Genomic DNA, 19,788 nt, shown 5'->3' with positions numbered 1-19,788 from the left:
TACAATATAAATACATACAAAATAATACACAATATAAGGTTTGCACTCTACATGTTTGTATTTGTACTCCTTCCAAATTAAGCCTAATAAAATTAAACAACCAGTGGTAATTAACCATAAATTAATCTAACTAATGAGACATTATTAACTAATTTAATGAAAAGGAAGAGAGAGAGATATTGTTCGATCAAATTAATCCAAGTAATTGCCCGACCAAATAAATGGAGCTTAGACCGGAATGGATGGGTTGGCTAATTTTCTATGGATTGGATAGAAATAATTAAGGGAATCTACATCATATTATATGGAGGTAAGCAGCAGATGAATTGGGCTAGCTTGATCCATACACTACATTAATTAATTAATTAATTAAGGACTGGGGGACTGACATCATTTACTTTGTTCCCAAGATGCCAGCTTAATGAGTTGAAATTAAGAAACCTGCAACTGCAAGTAGTGTTGATATCATATTTCAGACCCTTCTTCTGTCTTCTCCCACTTTATCCAATCCATTGACACACACACACACCTCCTACCACCTTAAGTCAAGCAGATATCACTAGATCCGAGATAAAAGGCAGTATCAAATATTAAAAAGCAGGGAGAAATTAAGAGAGTAAAGCAAGTTGTGTGGTGGTGAAGGGTAGAGGAAGGAGAACCCATTCTCATTTCATGGCAAATGGCGCATGAAGAGAGGCTAGGGTACAAATTAAAAGGAATAGAGAAAATCCAAAAAGTTGGAGTGGAGCACATGGTAGCAAGGAGAACCCATTCTCATATCTCATTTAATTTATTGGGCATTTACCAACTAGGACCCAGATCCAACTTCGAAATCCCATAAATACAACAACCTATTTTGCATGTTATATCCAGTATCCATATCTAAATATTAATTGTTTCTCCCAGAAAAAGCACATGAGCTTTTCAGTTTCGTATGAAGATGGAGAAGAAGATGCACATGCAGAGATTAACATGTTTGAAATATACCCAAATTAATAATTGATATATATATAGGTAGATATGGTGGCAACTATTAGGAGCTGTTTGTTTCATTACAATTACATTGTAATATGTGGTCCTTCTGCTCCTGCTCTTGCACGAATTCATGGGATAATTTTGGTTGTCTTATATCATTTTTTTCTACTTTTTAATTTATTTATATTTTTTGGGTCCCACTCACCAAGATGCAGGTCTTTTTAGACTTTTAGTTTTAGGTAGGTGGTGTTTAAACCTGGCCGGCCCTATTTATTTCTTTTGATCCAAGTCTCCATACAAACCGAGATGGGCCCTTAGTCCACACCACATAAAGATGGGCTCGTCAGAGTGTAGCAAGGGCATTGATTAAGAAACAAAACAAAATCCACATACTCGGTTGCAGTTGTCATGGATACAACTTCATTAAATTTAGAGATTTAAAATTACAGTAATTATCCTGTTCAGGCAGATAGGCAGTTTGATTAGACAAAGCCCAAGGGGGAGGACTATGATATCCCAAATAACAACACCAGAAATGGGTTTAACAAACTGCAACCGAATGGGCAAATCCTATCAGCAGATGTATGAACCATGAGCATAACAAAAAGAAACAGATTAAAAAAATATTTAGGGTCCGTTTGGTTTATAGTTGGAATTAGAATCGGAATAATCTTTTCACTTCACCTATTTGGTTCAGTCTCAAATTGGAATCGGAACCAAAATTGGCTGGAATGGATTCTCATTCCTAGGGGAGGGGGAGGGATTGTCATTCCACCATGAATGGGAGGATTCCGATTCCACCCAACCAAACAGTTGGAATTGGAATGGACCATTCCGATTCTAATTCCAGACCCCTTTTTCCCATAAACCAAATAGACCCTTAAGGTCTTCTTGGCAATGGTTTCAACTCTCCTTTGATCGAACAGTCGAACTGTCCAAACAGTCACCCAGACGTGATTCCAGGTTCAGTTTGGCTAAAACCCAATATTTGGTTAAAACTTATTGACTTGGTCAAAAACTGTCCTGGGAGGTTGAATTAACCCATTCAACCTGATCACTAGGTTATGGGTTTGTATACACTCGATGTATGTGCAAATTTCAGGAGGTTATATTTTTGTAGTTGGGGTGATTTTTTTAGCCATAAAAAGCCATTATTAAAAGGGGTAATTTTGTTCCATCCAAGTATTGACAATACCCACATAGGAAATAGGTATCACTTCCCCAAGGAAAATAAATTTCCCTTGGACCCCACATCTGAAAAAAAAAATGGATATCTTAGTCAATGGAAACCAAAATCCCATTGACTAACTTTCCCCCCTCTCAAAATCAAGAAGAAGAAGAAGAAGAAGAAGAGGAAGAATGGGTCATAAGTTCAACTTCCATTGCTCCTTGGAACAGGGTACACATAGTCCTTACCTGCACAACAAAAGATAGACTGACTATTTCTGGCCACTAAACCATAAGATCCTAAAGATGAAGATATAGTTCCCATCACAGTTTGGTTTGATATTTTCCCCTAATTTGGGGTTTCCAAGAAATTTCTCGAGAAAGATATGCAACAAATCAGTGGTGATAACATCCTAAATTGAAGATTAGAATCTAGAGAGAACCTAAGGCTGTGTTTGGTTGCAATGCAAATATATTTGCACTGATGCAAAACCATGGCAGTACAAATTATGAGTGTAAATTCTGATCTATTTTTGTTTCAAATTTTGGCTTATTTTGTTTGATTGCAGTACAAATAAAGTAAATTAAGACACAAAACAGAATAAAATAAAATCTGAAACAAAATTAAACCAGAATTTGCATTTTTTTATATTTGCACTCCCATGCATTATTTGTACTAGTGCAAATAAAATTGTAGTGCAACCAAGCACAGCCTAAGCAATTGAGAGATCCTTACTATTAAACTTCCTCTTATTCCTGGCATACTAAATATAATAAAACTATATAGAAAATCAAGAGAAACCATTATAACTACTTAGAGGTGTTGATGGACCAGGTTTGGGTTGGGTCATGTCTGAATCAAAATCAATTTGGATGAGTTTGACAGACCAATAAAACATAATGAATTGGACCAGTCCAGACTTAATGGTCCAAAATATTTATTGGATTGGGTTGGACCTGATACATCCATAATGGATTTATATTGGACTGGGTTAGATTGAATTCATATATGGTCCATTGATAGAATATAAGAGTACGAGTTTCAATGGACCAGGTTTGGATTGGACCGAATCTAAATTGAAACCAATTTCAGTTTCAGGGCTTGCTTGTATACCTAAGTTGCATCTCTATTGCTTTTAGCTTAAATCTAAAAGAAGAAAGCTTAGGTGGTGTTTGGCATCGATGTCATTGTTCTAGAAAATGGTGATACATCAGCGCCACGTTGGAAAAATTGGAGCTTCAGAAAACGGTGATATGTTTGGAACTGTTTTTCCATAAAAAAAACAGTGCTTCAAGTCATGTCTTGAAAATTGGGAAGGCGTGGTTTGGAAAAACGCTGAATTCGACATTTTTTCAAATTGGAGCTCGTTGCTGCCAATGAAAACATGATGTGGTAGTGACGTAGGCTTCCTATAATGGGTACCAGTGCTGAAAATAGATCTGGAGCACTGATACCAAACAAAAGGTATCGCTTTTGTCCCAAAAAACGTGGCAGCAATATTTCCAAACCAAAAAAAAAAGGAGATACCGTCTTCCACACATATAGACAAGACCGTTTTCTCAGAATCGATGCCAAATATAAACTTAATTTGACAATAAAAGAATTGTCGTTGCCGCTATTTAATACTAACCCGTAATCCAATCGAAATTTATGACGACTGAACCTATTTATTCAAAGCCCCAAGACAAAGAGTTATAAAGGTTTCCAAACATGCCAAGTAGGGATTTCAACCAACAACCTGAAAAAACACATGGATTCTTTACCCACTCCAACTCCAAGTCTCCAATCCAACATTATTGGCCTTGCTCTACTTTTATAACATGGTGTTTGGAAGCATGGGTACTTTTTGGGACCGATTTTTAAGAAAAAACACATATGCTTCCAAGATCCGTTTCTTACAAAAAAAAAAACGCTGCTGCCATGTAGGTAGTGAGCAACAGTCTGCGGTTTGGTAAGTTGATTTTTATCACTGTTTTTCATGTATGTACTGACAGGTAAGCACCACATAGGATATATATCAATTAACCGTTGAGGGAAATGGTTCATCGATTTGGTGTTTCATGTATCGATGGGATCCCGATTTTCAAGGCATGCCCAATTTTTTAATAATCGACTGAACCAAACAATGAGATACACGGGCGTTGTTGAAACACCTATGTGGATCCGATGTGGCACCGTTGTTTTGAAAAACGACCACGGTTCCAAACATCCCCTAAATTATGATTCGGTTGATATGGCAGTTGGCACTTAGGAAGTTACAATTACAGCTGAAGTTGCTGACCTGAATGACGAGTTGGCATCTCCTGCCAACAAAATCGTTCCAACATGATCGGACACCACAAATTTCACCATGAGACTGGGAATCACCATGTATGAGATGTGTGGTTAAGATCATGTTGGAAGGGTGTTGGAACATATTTTGTTGGTAGGAGATCACTACTCTTGAATGACTTATTATTTTATCAAACATTTTCGAACCGCTATTATCTCAGATGGCCGGACCGTTTGGGCCAGGAACTATCCAAGCAATTGGTGGTTCTGTTTTACCCCAAACTCAGTCTTTGGAAAAAACCGCTGAATCAGTTAACAACCCATCAATCCGGGCGTTCGATTCATTTGACCCAATCAACGGTTTTTTATCATTTTTTATTTTAATGTTTTGACAGAACGTGTTGTCCATTCAGACTGGACAGTCAAACCATCGACCCGAAAACCAGTGGTCAGAATGATTCCAGTTGTAGGTCCTTTTTAAAACATTGGTTTTGTCTTTTAGTAGATAAAGTATAATTATATAAAAAAAAAATATCAAGGTAAAGGTATAGTAATCTACCCAACTTTAGCTTCAGCCATTAAAGAGCCCCTAACCTCATTAAAATCTTATTCACTAAAAGACAAAGCAATAAACTTTTCAGTTCAGCCAAGGAATTGGGAATTGCTGGACTTGTGCACTTGCATTCAGGGGTTTCACCAGTAAAACCGTGAACAAGTTCCATGCTATGAGCAAAGAAGACCAATGGTTCCTGTAGGCCCTGCAGTTTTTGTAATGGGGCTACAAAGGCAGCGGAGCACCTTGCTAGCACTGCTCCTCTTCTAGGCTCTAGCTCCATGAATTTTATATATTTCCCATAATTTTGTGATTTAATTGTTGTAATCTAGGTTTGAATTCTTAACTTGCTTTGCATTCTATGATGCATGTGAGCGTTTCAGTTTAATTTACAACCTTCTTCGACTTCCTTGCAGTTGAAAGTTTTGGTATCATAGAATATAATTTAAAAAAGATCCTGATGGTGTGCAATTTGGTCACTCCTAACTGGCGACGGACGAGATACCTGTGAAGAAAAAGGATCCCTGGGGAGCTCTTCCGGTGGGAATACTTCGATGCTTAAGTTAGTACCAGGAAGAGAGTTGTAGAGCAGAGCAAAAAGGGCTAGAGTGCAGATCATGCAATTTACCTTTGCTCTTGGGTTCGAAGCTCTTATATACCGATGTTCTGTCAAATCAGGCATAACCGCCTCTGATTCTCTATTGCAGCCATTACTTGCCAGGGCTGAGCTGGTGGGCACAGGTAACCGTTGCAGAGTATGGCCCTCGCCAGGTAAGGGACACCTCTCAGGGTTGGCAGGCACGGCACCGCCTAGCGAGAGACGTGAGTGCAGTCTTCAGATGGGGCAGGTACGGTTGTCAGGTAGGAGATCTTCCTGTGATACGTCGAGCTTCTCTGTCCTGATCTACCTCGTGCCGAGGTGCTTCTACCCGAGGTGGCCTACTTGAGCTTGGTCGGGCGAGTTTACTCTTACGAGGCTCCCGAACTCAACCCGAAGCACCTTGAGCTCGGGAGATTTCCGTCTTGGAAGAATCTTATCTCGGGGTAATCGAAGTGTCATCTTATAGCGAGCTGCCACGCTGGATCTTGGCGGACTAGTTGTGTTGAGTTGTCACTTATGTTGAGTCACGTCCACGTGTTCTCTTATGATGAGATCGGGTCAAATCACCCTCCATCAGATCCAACACAAAAAGAGTGCTATTTGGGGGCACCAATATAATGGAGGCAGTCAATCAATATAGATTATTCTTCTGATATTTCACTTAAATCTAATAAAGAACCTATGGACATATAAGAAATGTATCCAATTGATTGTTGTTAGTAGTTAGATTCAATGGCAACTTTTAAAATGAAATTCATGGGCCGGGGATGATGAAATGGGAAATGATACCTTGAACAATAGAACTATTTAATGAAAAATAAATATGATTTTGTTCTTTTTTTTCTGGGCTAATGAAGTATGAAATTGGGTTTGGTCTTCAGTCCCTTGCACCCTTGTATTGAGAATATCTCCCCGTGAAAAAAAAACATACAAGTACAAAGATATTCCCAAATCCCAATGCAAGGCTGCAAGGGACTGTACGAACGGTGTGAGCACAGTCTTGTGAGCACGGAAGTTGATCTCATGAAATATATGGTCATTGAAAACACAGCCTTTAAAAATGAAATTTCTCTATTTTCTAGATTGGAACAGATCAAGCCTTCAACAAAGTATGACATGCACTAGGAAGACCATCTCATTTTCCTTGGCATCATGTTATCCTGATTCCTGATGGCACTAGTTTTTGTTGAACAGCAGAAACAAGAGGAAGCAAATTGTGCAAAGTAAATCAGTTCTCATCTACTGATCCTCCCCACTTCCGGATACGGTTCTCAGCTTCTGAAGCCTGCAAATTCAATTATAAAAAAAAAAAGGTTATTTTCATCACTTACTGTAACAAGTACTAACTGGTATTTCATATAACAAGCTCTGGCGGAATTTCTCAATACAAATATCTTCTTAAGAAGAGAAAAATTATTCACTACGTGGAAAGGATGGAGTTATGTTTTTGCAGACCAAGTATGATTAAAGATAAAGCATATAAAAAGTGAAGAGAGATTCTATCTAAATTGTGGAACTCTTTGATACCCACCTCCTTATTCCAGTCAGTGTATAAAGTAATTGCCACTAATATCATGGTCTGTAAAACAATGCCACCTATCATCCCTCCCCAAATGCCCTGCAACTCCAAACATGAAAGAGAAAAAGAAAAATCATAAAATCTACCAAAACCTGATGTATGTAATAAAAAAAAAAAAGAAAATCTTTCTAGTTATATAATCCAAACACTCTTAGTACTTCACCTCAGCCCCAAAGTTAAATTTAAACCCCAAAACTATGCCAGCAGGTAAGCCAACAAAGTAATAGCACCCAATATTGATATAAGCTATGAGAGCTTGCCATCCAGCTCCAATAGCAACCCCTGAAAAGAAAATTAAACCAAGAAAGCAGAGTACATTGAACAAATTAGTAATCACAGTTGCAGCAAAAAAAAAAAGAAGTAACCACAGACTAACTTAACTTTAATAAACCTTTGATAAATCCTCTTCCAAATACATACACAAAAGTAACTCATCAAACAGAGTATTATTCTCATACTCTGCTCACCCATGGGTTTCCTAAGAACTCTGGATACTAGGATGATATAGATGAATTTTCTGGACCCTTTCTCCCTGCTTACTTTTCCCTTTTACAACAATTCAATAAAACTGGACTCCTACAACTACCGAATTGTAGTTTCTACCCTTATCTTTGTAAACATAAACTGTAGAGTCACCATTTTCCTAAAGCATAACACATGCATGGCTAATCTGTTGTCTTACCAATAACAAGACCCAGAGGCCCAGATATATAAATGTTCGATGTCATAGAGAAAACCAGAAAGCACAAATCCATAGAATATAATGCCCTTACAAATGCCACACGTGTCCAGGATGTATATCTTCAGAAGAAAATAATGGAAAAATAACAGTTTTTCATACTTACCAGACAAGACTGGTTGAAGACTATTCAGAAGCACAGTGGCTCCTAGCAAAAGTGAAAGCTTGCTAACTTCTTTCATGACTTCAATGTTGCTAGTAAACAGAACAGGAAAATTGAATCTTGTTGTCAAGACCAGAGTCATGCATAACACTCCTATTGACAAAGATGTGGCAGACACCACAGCTACTGCGAATTTTGCTGCTTGAGGGTTACGGCTTCCAAGCTCATTTGATACTCTCACACTGTGAAGCCAACCATGGAAAGATTTTCATGAAGAGGTAATATTAATGAATGTTTTCATGCAAGAGGCAATCGGGCAACATATACTCTAAACCCAACTATGCTAAATGGTAGACAAGATTGACTGTTTTGGTTCATTGTTTTATTTGTCATGTGGCTGTTCATAGCATGTATCTCTTGCATCCTATTCTACAATTGGAGTTTGACAATCTTGGTCATTTGACTGAGATTTAAGTGTTGTATGATTCACAAAGGTAAACATGCTGAGATAGATCTTAAGAGCACGATTTGTATTTGATTGCGCAGATAATTCTGGTTGGGTTTGGCACTAAGATTCTGGTGAAGCAAATATAAATGAAAGTGATGAGTTGCAGGAACCCTTATAATTTCTATTGTTTTCAAATCAAGGTCCCCATAATCAATATGTGATACAGGAGAACCCAAACAAGAAACATGAAAACTGAGCTTTCTAAAATAATTATAAACTTTTATGGAAATTTTACAGAATGAGCCAGACACAGGACATTGCGACCAGGGTTCAAATCTTGGAAACAGCCTCTCTGTATGTGCAGGGTTAAGGCTGTGTACATTTGCCCCTCCCCAGACCCTGCATTGGCGGGAGCTTCCTACACTTGACTGCCCTTTTGGACACACACAGGACATGGCTGGAGTTTCATTGTCCTAATCCTATCCTAAAGCAAATTGGGAACAGATTCTCATAATGGAACAGAAGAGTCTTACTTCTGAAGAAAATAGAAACAAATTAGTACAAAAAAGTAACTCACATTACTGTTTACAGAGGGGAATAAAAAGAACAGAAGAGTCTTACTTCTGATGTATGTCATTTCTTTTTATAAATTGCATTAATTAATATCCAAAAAGTAATTGTTTTGAAAGACAGATGTATCTCCCCTCAGCTCAACCCAACAAAATCTTATCCCAACTATTTGGGATCAGCTACGGGTACCCTATTCTGTGTAGCTTATAGAAAATTCTAAAAGAAGGCCATTAGCCAATGTTGGTCTCAGCTATCTGAGGTCAAGAGTTCCCTGTAATTATTAATTTTTATCCAATAAACACTAGCCCTGCTGTACTAGTGTTTATGTTAACCATCAAAATAATAAATTAAAAAGAAAGGAGGGAAAAGGAAAGGAGGTATTGAACCTTATGGCAGCATTGAATCCCAACCCAATCATTGCATCCCATCCATTTATGCTCATGCTGTTAAAAACAAAGAAACAAAAGGAGATTCTTATTCTAAGTAAAGAAGGTAGAATTAACAAATCATAAAGAATAAAAACCCATTCAGAGACCTCAGCTAACAGCTTAAGCTTTTAGGTTGAATGGTTACTTGAGAAGCAATCTTAATATCTCAAAGAAAGATATGATTAAGCTCGAAATGTAAGGTTTTTCTTCTTAGGTTGTTGGAGTCGATTCAGTACAATTACAGGTAAAAAATACTGTAATTGGACAACCATGAAATCAAGCGGGATTATAATTTATAAAGAACTCACCAGATGGAAAGGGCATCAACTGGTACCAATGGATTGGTTAGATGTCCTGTTATTGTTATTATTATCATCAAGTACCAGAACTGCAGACTGCCACATCGTGCAATAAAACTATATCAGGAACAGGAAGAGAGAAAGAGAGAGAGAGAGAGAGAGAGAGAGAGAGAGAGAGTACCATAACATCACGGCAGAAGCCAAGGAAAGCTTGATAAATCCCCACAGGTCTGCAAAGGCTTGCAAAGAGAAACCAGTCCAAGCTCCACCCGACTTGGATATGAAAATGTACATCAACTGACCAAAGATGTTGATCCACCATGAAAAGTTGAGACTCACTGCCGCACCGATCAAACCCCACCCCAGTTTAAATATTACCAACCAACTAATCAGTACATGTACCACCAGAACGATAGCTGCAACGCAAGCCATCACCATGACTTTCCTTTGAGCTTGCAAGAACTTCTGTATTGGGAAGTTCAGGGCATATGCAAACAATTGAGGAAGCATCCAAGCGGCGAACCTCCCTGTGTGCCATGAAATTCATCCGTCATGTTTTAGTTAGTCCTGCTGGACTCATTTCAGGTTATAGTTCATCAAAATGTTGATGCATTTGATAGAATTTTTTATCTATGATTACACCCTTGCATGACTGTGGGGCATATTAGTCTCTGAGAGAGAGAGCACTCACCAGCAGCATCAGCGATCTCGGCAGTCTGTCCCATGAGTATGAGGATGGGAGCAGAGAAAACATATATTGGAACCAAAAGAAGAGCAGTGCAGAGCAAAATGAGCCATGATCTTTGCATGTAAATTCCCAGCATCGTAAACTTCCTTGCTCCAAATGCTTGCCCACACAATGTCTCTAAAGCACTCCCCATTCCCAACTACAATAACATCATAAATAAACACTCACACATACACATGAGGATGAGGAGAGAGATAGAGAGAGAGAGAGAGAGAGAGAGTTACCATAATCCCGTAGCCAAATCCGGCTACTACAGAGTTTGCGACAGAAAAGGCGGCGAGCTCAAGCGTTCCCACATGTCCAATGAAGGCTTGAGTGATGGCACCAAGCGAGTACTGACATATCATTGTGAATATCGCTGGCCCTGCAATCTTCCAAAGCTTTTTAGACTCTACGCCCACCCGCCGGAGCAAGAGCAACCCAGACCCAGTATTACCACTGGCGGTAGTGTTGGGTTTTTCCTCTTCAAGGAGTGGAGTTTCCATTGATTTCTAACAAACAAACAAAAAAAAATTCCCAACCTCCAACAGTCCAACTCCAAGGCTCCAACAAAAAAAAAAATCCAACTATGTTATCTAGGTGGTTCATCTTGATCACTTATTTATCAACACCGTGTGGTGGTTAACTTACCATATCGAATATGATGCATCTTGCTTCAACCGTCAACAGCCGTTGCAACAGTTGACGAATTGGTGGAACCTTGGCGTTGAAAGAGCAGCAGCACGCCGTCCCTTTTATACTTAATTGTATCCCAAGGACTAAAAATTTTAAGTTTAGTCCAAAATTGTTAACGGACGTTAAGTGGTATATAGAAGGATAAAAATGCCCTTTTATGTGTCAATCTATTTTTCTTTATTAATCGATCGCATTGAATTCACCTTATACAAAGTCCCTTTTTTTGTTATTGCCACTCATCTCTTTACAATCTCATAGTTGGAGAAGATCGTTGCCGTCGGAGGTAATTAACAAAGAATAGAAGAATATTCAAAATTGTGATTTATATTTATAATCTCCAACGAGAAGAAAATGAAGAATAAGAGAAAAGACCAGATTGTTCTAAGATTTCTAAATTGTGAGTCTTTTTTGGTCCATTTCCAATTAGATGGTAAAATCGGCAATAGCTTCAGTTTAGATGGTGAGCCTCTGCTAATTAGATGGTAAATTCACCAATCGTTGATCTGGGATTCTATTTACTGTTTCTCTGGTTTAATCCCAAGGAAGAAATGAGTAGCGTCTTCCAAAGGGTAATTTGAAATTTTGAAATGTTTCAAATCGCATAGGACATGTAGTAAACTGCATTATATAACTGATGGACTGTTAACGACATGTAGTAAATTAATATTGCAATGACATGTGGATACTAAATTGAGACTAACCCTAAAATATAAGTTAATAATGTGGAATTTTCTTTCTTTATTTGGATTTTGAGAGAGGGAAAATTTGGTAAATTAGATTTTGATTCTTATTAACAAAAATATACATATTCTTTTTTTTAATTTATGTAAGGTTTATAGAAAATTTATTTTTTCAATTAGATAAATAACTTTCCTAATTGGAAGAAAATTGTCAACAATTAAATGAAACAAAATTATAACTTTTAATAATGATTTTTTTAAGACTAAAACAGTCATTTACTTTAAAAATGCTCCTAAACTCTTAAACTCTTGGAATTTCAATTTTCATTACCTCTCACAGTTAGGAGCCATAAACGTAAGGGACAAGTTTGAAATTCCCCACTTTCAGCTTTCAGGAGACGTAGAATTATCCACCGGCATGGTCCAGGCTATCATCTTGGTTGCCGCCGTGAGAACCATATAGGTTCTTAGGGCGTTTTGAGATGGCTCAAACTGCCCAAACCTACTAATTAAGAATCAAGGTCTGGTGATCTCTAAGGATCAGTTTGGAAGGAGTATAAATGTAAATTTATAAAATGTAAAACTTTATATTTTATATTTTTTTGTATGTATTTATACTATACGTATTTGTATTTGTATTCTATGCCTAAAATGCAACATTGCTTGAATGGATTTTGCCAATGAAAATACAAAAATGGGGTTTATAATTATCACATGCCAATCACCGGAATATGACGGGCAACTGACAAAAATGGGGTTTATAATTATCGCATGCCAACCACCGGAATATGACGGGTAACTGACAGAGATATACTATTTTTCATGTTTTCAAAAGTTTAGGTAATTTAAAATTTTAAGAATACTTTTAAGTAATTATGAAATACTATAGAGGGTCATTATAAATAATTTAACCTTGATACTCCATTTCCTTCTTCCGGAATGAATCCACTCCAACTACGAGTTGAAAGCAAGTCTTAGATACCAATAATTTTTATGCTAGTAGGGGTGGATTCGAGCTGAGCCGAGCCGAATAGTATTAGGCTCGAGTTCGGCTGGAGACTATTCTACAAGACTCGAGTTTGGCTCGGTTCGACTCATTTTATATTTTATAAAAGAATTTTGTTATATATTTTATAAATATTTTATTATAAAATATTTAGAAAAAATATTTTATAAAAATAAAAATTATATATAAGTTTTTTATTTTATATTTAAAAAATTAAGAATTATAATAATTAATAATTATAATATTTTTATTATATATATAGATGAATTTCTATAATTTTATTTTATATATATGTATATATTCGAGCCGATTCACGAGCCAAGCTTGGCTCGTTGCCACCCCTATATGCTAGCAAGCATCGATTTCGACACCTCACCAAATTTCAGTGTTTAGTGTCATTTTTGTCTCTTGATGGATTTATGTATAAAGGGTTGTATCACATGCCAGTTACTAAAATTTCTTAAATTACTCTTATGGTTTAGCTAATTGACTAAGTGTACCCTTATTGTTTGAAAATTGACTAATGTTACCTCTACTATTTTTGACAATTGTCTAAACATTATCAGGGTCATTAAACATGGACGAAAAAATGCAAAATGACCATTTTACCCTTAAATTCAATTGGATGGAGCCACTGACAGTAGCGGAGATCTGAGAGAAAAAAAAAAGATCTCTTGCACTGTTTCTAATCTGAACCTAGATCTGAGATAACCCCGATGGGAGCCACCAGAGAGATCAACGGTAGCAGAGATCTAAGAGAAAAAACTAGTATGGAGATCTCTAAACAAATACTAGTCTGAACGGGTATTTATAGGACAAAGGAAAAGAAAAGGTGGGATCTAAGATAACTCAAATTGCTAATAGTTGCAGGGACGATGAGAGCCACCTGAGAGATATCTAGACAAATACTAGTCTAATCTGGTATTTATAGGACAAAGGAAAAGAAAAGGTGGGGTCTAAGATAATCCAAATTGTCGCTGCTAAGAGTTAAATCGACAATGGTATGGGAGGTGAGGTTGAAGCAGAAGGAGAGAGAGAGAGAGAGAGAGAGAGAGATGTGAGATCCTTGCACATTGCCAAGAGACTAGTTATGGTCGTTTACGTTCTGTGAACGGCCACCACCGCCTGCACAATTGCAATGGCAACATCTACTACGACTACCATGGCCACAACCACCATAATGCATGCTTGTTCTGCTCCTTCTCAATCTCGATGTAATAAGACCTCAACCAAGCAGCATCTGCTTGACTTACGTTATTCGTAATGCTAGACAAGATCTGAACCATTCTCCCCAAATCCCTCCCCGACTTGCCAAAACTCCATCTTTTGTTATCTTTCAGGTCACTAGAGCTAGAATTCTCCCTTTGTTCCTTATCTTTCTTCGGTCTAAGTACAATAGCTTTGTCGTGGGCAACGACAACTCCACACCGATTGACGTAGCAGTTTATGGTTTGTACTAGTGCAAGGGCGACCTCAAGACAAGCGACTGTTCTAGGTGGCTCCCAAATGATTCGTGTATGTTAGCTATAGAGCCTACACCTATTTGATGCATGATTGGGCTAACCAACGTGGTTCATCACTTCATCCCTACACTACGAAACATTGGAGTCCGCATCTTCTAGTCCCCTGGACCAGCATCCTGCTAGTCCAAACCAATAAAAAACCTCCACGAAGCCCAACCCCTTTAATTGAAAAACTAACGGGAGTCCAAACTAATGGCAGTCTTGGACTCCAAAATGAATTGTGAACTTCGGCGGTAAGGTCATCTTTACCGAAAATCAGAAAAGCTTTCACCGTTATTTTTCTTCAGAATAACCAGGTATATCTCCCTCTAGTCTCCTCCTATTCTTCTTCTTTTTCTTCTTATTCTACATCAATCACATGGATTTAGATTAACTTCGACTGATAGACGAATATAGAGTTCATGCTTAACCACTAAACAGAGATTATTAAAAGTTCACAGGGGTTGTCATCCGAGTTGTTGTTGTCGGAGTTACTGTTGCCGTCCAAACTAGTCTATTCAACTGGTCGCCGCCGTCCAGTACCGCAGTTCACGGTTCACAGTTCAAGGAGGAGGGTAAAAGGGTTCACAGTCCGCTGCCGTCCAACTTCTTCAAAAACTAATTGGTACGAGGAAGAAAGAGGCATGTCATTTGGAGTCTTAAGAATACCGTTAGTTTGGACTCCCTAAGGTTTTCAATTAAAAGGGCTTAGGCTAGTGGAGGTTTTTTATTGATTTGGACTAACTAGCAAGATGCTGGTCCAAGGGATTAGCAGATACAGACTCCGGGTTCTGTGAACCCATGGGTGTACTTGATGCGTGAACCTGCCAATACGAGGCGTACACGTCAACTCCTTTGCACCAACCTTAACATAACGGGTTTTTAACATTAACTTCTATCTGCCCAGTTGAATTGGATGCTAAAAGACAAAAAATGGAAAACCTTGTTTTGAACTTTCCCTCCCATTCTCCCATATCCGAGCCTAACCTGGCCAGTGAAAATACCACCGACGATTTTCCTATGCAAACGACATTAGATGACGAGGAATCAATCAGCAACAAAAATAAATAAATAAATAATCGATGGTAAGTCAAGGGACCGTTACCGGTAAGCTGAAGTGAGGGTTAGACCTTTTATGGTATGCCGGAAAACCATCTATGCGTCAATGCGCCAGATTTGACGTTTTAGCTTCTCACCCAACAAGTGATTTTGTTACGACAACGGTTTTAGGTTGATGATAGAGACAGTTCAAATAAGTAATAACACTAAGGCTGGCTGTGTTTGGTTTGAAGGAAAAAGTAGGGAAAGGCTGTGTATGGGTTTTCTTACCTTTCCCTTCGTTAAAAGGGAAAAAGGAAGGAAGGTTGAGAGACGAAAGATTTTTTCTCCTTCCTGGTTTTCCGGTGCAGCAAGTGAAGTAGTTCTAACTGCCATCGACGAAATTGGAATCTCAAGGCATCCAGGACACTTGGATCCTCAAGCACAAGAGTTCCGACCGAGAAATCCTTCTCTGCAGAACCAGGTTACTTTCCTTCCACCGAAAAATTTACTACCCATGCCCTTCTTCCTTCCCACCTATAGGAGAGTTCAAGCGATGCATTTCTATGATGGGAGATTAAGCTAACTCGCTTCATCCCCTCTAGCGGCGTACCCCAGACCAAATAGCACAAATCCAATAATTAACAGTATTTTATTGCAAAAATTACTGAACAATAATGAAAAAATACCAATAATTAATTAAAATATGGAAATTTAAATATAGAAATATTAATTAATAGTTTTAATAATATTATTATATAAATTTGTATTAATGCATTTTAATTAATTAATAATTTTTATGAATTGAGAACTTAATTATGCATAATGAACTCATTAAAAATGATAAAAAATAATGAAAATTTAAAATGCATAACATGTTTTATTAACAATATTTTATTGCAAAAAGTTCTCATATGCAAAAATAATTGAATAATAATGAAAAATACCAACAATTAATTAAAAATCCAAAAAATTATTAAAAATAATTAAAAAGTACATATAATAGTATTTTAATATTAACATACACCTAAGCCATAAATTATTGAAAAATATTGAAAATTAGCTATGTTTTTTATTAACTATGGTAATTATTTAGTTATTTAATTTATTTTTACATAAAGTAAATGCAAATTAATTTTGTAGTGACTAATATGCAAAAAAAAAATGCTGAAAATACTAAAAATTATTGAAAATACTCGTATGCAAAATATATTGATTAATATGAAAAAACACCAAAAATTAATTAAAAAAAATCTAAAAAACCTAAAGCTTAATTAAAATACTAAAGATAATTAAAAATTAAACTAATTGTATTTTATTACAAAAATACTGAATAATAATAAAAAATAATGTATTTTAATTATTAATAGTAATATAATTAACAATAATTATTTTTAAACTATAACTAATAGTAATTATATTTTAAGCTATAAATAGTAGAAAATTACATTTGATTACCAAAAAGTATATTTAATTACTAGAAAATTACATTTAATTAGTTCTAGCCAATAAATTAGCAATATTTCTAAAAATATGATAATTTCAATAAATTATTGTATTTTAAATAAATATAGTATTTTAATATTTTAATAGCTAACGATATTTTAATAATTAATAGTAAAAAGTAACAAATCATTTATAACTTAACCTAACTCGATTATATCTAAAAATTTGCAAGTTCAAGCAACTATTTTCTTTTGAGTTAGGTCTATCTGAGATATGCACCATGCCCACACATTATTAGGGATAAATGGATAATTATATTCAAAGTCTAATTGGGGATCAAACTTTTGGAGTCCAATGTTGGCTTTAGCGGATAGGGCCCAAGTAAACAACTCCTAATAAGCTCAACTAGGAAGTTATATGCACATATGGTAAATATTATTATATAATATTTAAATAACAAATTTTATATTACTATATATATAAAATGTTATATATTTTTTATATTAGACTAGAATTAAATAAAAATTTTAATTTATAAAAAGTCAGTTTTATAATTAACACGGGCCTCTTTATCAATAGAAAATGTGTAAGCCTGAGCCCGAGCCTTGCCCTTATATAAAGCCTGAAACTCGATCCCAAGCTGGAAGCCCGAGCTGTATACAAAATGTCTTATTTTTTAGTATACTTTTATAAACTAATACTATATTAATTTAGTAATAATTTAATAAATTAATAACATAATTTATATTTCCTAGTAGTAAATTGATATTTATTAATAATTTAAGAAGCATGTATATATATATATATATATATATATATTATTTATTATATACATAACATAAGTACTTTTTTATATATGTAATAGTATCAGGTCGGGCTTATTTGAGAAAGCCCGAGCTCAAGCCCACAGGCTTGAACCGGCCTAGCATGACACAATTTACATCTCTACTTGAACCCGCCCAATACTAGGGACGAGGCAGGGAAATTCAAGGATTCCCCATCCTTGATTAGGAGTGGGGGTGCCTTGCCCTTGAACTTGCCCGATATTTAAGAATGGTTGCCTTGCCCTGAACCCGCTTGACATTGGGGACAGGGCGAGGATGGAATAGAGTGTCTTGACTACAAGGCAAGGACAATGATAGGGTGCCTCGCCCTAAACCCACCCCGTTGTCATTCTTATATAATTGTTAATTATTAGTGAAATTAATAAAAAATGCTAGCTTTTATAATTATTTTTATTTATTTAAAGTTATTCAATATTTCATTTAAAAATAATAACAATTATTAGAGTTACTATAAATTATTAATAAAACTAAATTTATTAGAAAATATTTATTCATATTAAATTAACAATAATTATTTTCTGTAAATCAACATTGATGCAAGCCGATTCGGCCCAACCTATTGAACAAGGGACACGTGGATGTGATTCGACAGCAAGACGATGACTCAGCGCTCTCTGCCACCTTGGCAGGACGAGCCACCTCAGGGTACCTCGGCTATGACCGAGGTGGGAGCAGATTGGGACATCCCAACCTGTCGAGGTGACATGTAGCAGACTTCTAGAAGCCCGCCAGCTATCTCTGACACCTCTGGAATCATGCCTCGCAACCGCCAGCTTTATCCTCAACCCGCCCAATTCGGGTGGGCACGATGAGCATTATTTGAAGACACGATAACTACTATCCGGTGCGGAATGGACTCCTAATAACATGGGAATATATCTCAAAAATGTTTCGTGAGACTCACGACACTCTACTATATAAGGGCACAGACCCCCAAGACCCAAATATGCGCAATTAAGTGTATTCTACCTCTCTTACTTCTAAGCATTTAGCTCACAACCACGACAAGAATACTAACTTGAGCATCAGAGTGACCACACCAAGTTATCCACCCTGGGTTCTCTGACCTGTTTTCTTAAAGTCTGCCCATCTCGTTCAATAATCGACGTTCAAGCTGCCATCCAAATAGGTGCATCCAAGTCGTGCACTATCAAACATTAAATGAAAAATATAATTATTAAAATTTTAGATATTAATGTAGTCGTATGAGATTACTGACAGCCCAAACTGTGGTGCATAATCAATGGGAAATTAAGAGGATGAGAGGAAAAAGAGAGAAGAAGAGAAGAAGATTTTGAATGAAGGATTTCAGAAAAGAAGAGGATGCTTAATCTGCCACCCCCCTCTTTCTATTTATATTAATTCTGAAGTAAGGATAAGACTGCTTACATGGCAAAATTAAAATCCTAATAAAAGACAACAATTAAAGTCCTAATAAAAGACTAACAACTAATTGTGGATTGACACTTAAATAACTAGTAGTTGTATACAAGTACAATAGAAAAAGGTGGGAACCACATAGTAGTTGTATACGAGTACAATAGAAAGAGGTGGAGACCACATCAGTGGTTTCTACACTCCCCCTCAAGTTGGGAATAGATGTTTGTCATTCCCAACTTGCATAGATATGCTTCTAACTTTTTCTTTAAAACTGTCTTGGTGAGAATATCAGCAAGCTGCATGTTGGAGCTTATATATGGAAGACAGACTTCTTGAGATGCAACACTTTCCCTAATAAAATGTCGATTGACTTCAATGTGCTTGGGTCTGTCATGTTGTACCGGGTTATGAGCTATATTAATAGCAATCTGATTATCACAATACAACACTAGAGGTTTCTCATAGGTAATACCCAATTCATGAAATAGTTATTTCAACCATAGTACTTCATCCACACCATTTGCCATGGACCGCTATTCAGCTTCAGCACTAGAATGAGAAACAACATTTTGTTTCTTACTCTTCCAAGAAACAATGTTACCTCCTACAAAGGCACAATATCTAGAGGCAGACCTTCTGTCATCAACACAACCGACCCAATCTGCATTTGTGTAAATTTCTATCTTCATGTGATTATTATCCTCATGTAATACACCTATGCTCAAACACCTCAT

At 36.6% G+C, this 19,788-nt stretch overlaps 1 protein-coding gene and 1 long non-coding RNA gene across 2 annotated transcripts; one reads left to right on the top strand and one right to left on the bottom strand.

Moving 5' to 3' along the window:
- Nucleotides 1-3,793: 3,793 nt before the first annotated feature.
- On the top strand, nt 3,794-6,408 carry LOC148862292 (uncharacterized). Its single transcript, XR_016110939.1, has 2 exons — nt 3,794-4,094; nt 5,384-6,408. It is a non-coding gene; the product is annotated as an uncharacterized LOC148862292 (long non-coding RNA).
- A 213-nt stretch (nt 6,409-6,621) lies between these two features.
- Nucleotides 6,622-11,091, bottom strand: LOC148862291 (protein DETOXIFICATION 33-like). Its single transcript, XM_088981711.1, has 9 exons — nt 10,707-11,091; nt 10,426-10,621; nt 9,916-10,261; nt 9,744-9,830; nt 9,394-9,450; nt 7,993-8,231; nt 7,311-7,429; nt 7,100-7,186; nt 6,622-6,853 (listed from the first exon to the last, which is right to left on the bottom strand). The coding sequence occupies exons 1-9, from the start codon at nt 10,965-10,967 to the stop codon at nt 6,797-6,799; spliced, it is 1,449 nt and encodes a 482-aa protein (XP_088837837.1). The 5' UTR covers nt 10,968-11,091; the 3' UTR covers nt 6,622-6,796.
- Nucleotides 11,092-19,788: the final 8,697 nt, after the last annotated feature.

This window comes from Nelumbo lutea, chromosome 3, assembly GCF_056320005.1.
Source record: "Nelumbo lutea isolate HS-2025 chromosome 3, American lotus-T2T, whole genome shotgun sequence".
NCBI lineage: Eukaryota > Viridiplantae > Streptophyta > Magnoliopsida > Proteales > Nelumbonaceae > Nelumbo > Nelumbo lutea.
The sequence above is the reverse complement of the archived record's forward strand: the minus strand, read 5'-3'. Positions and strand labels throughout refer to the sequence as shown.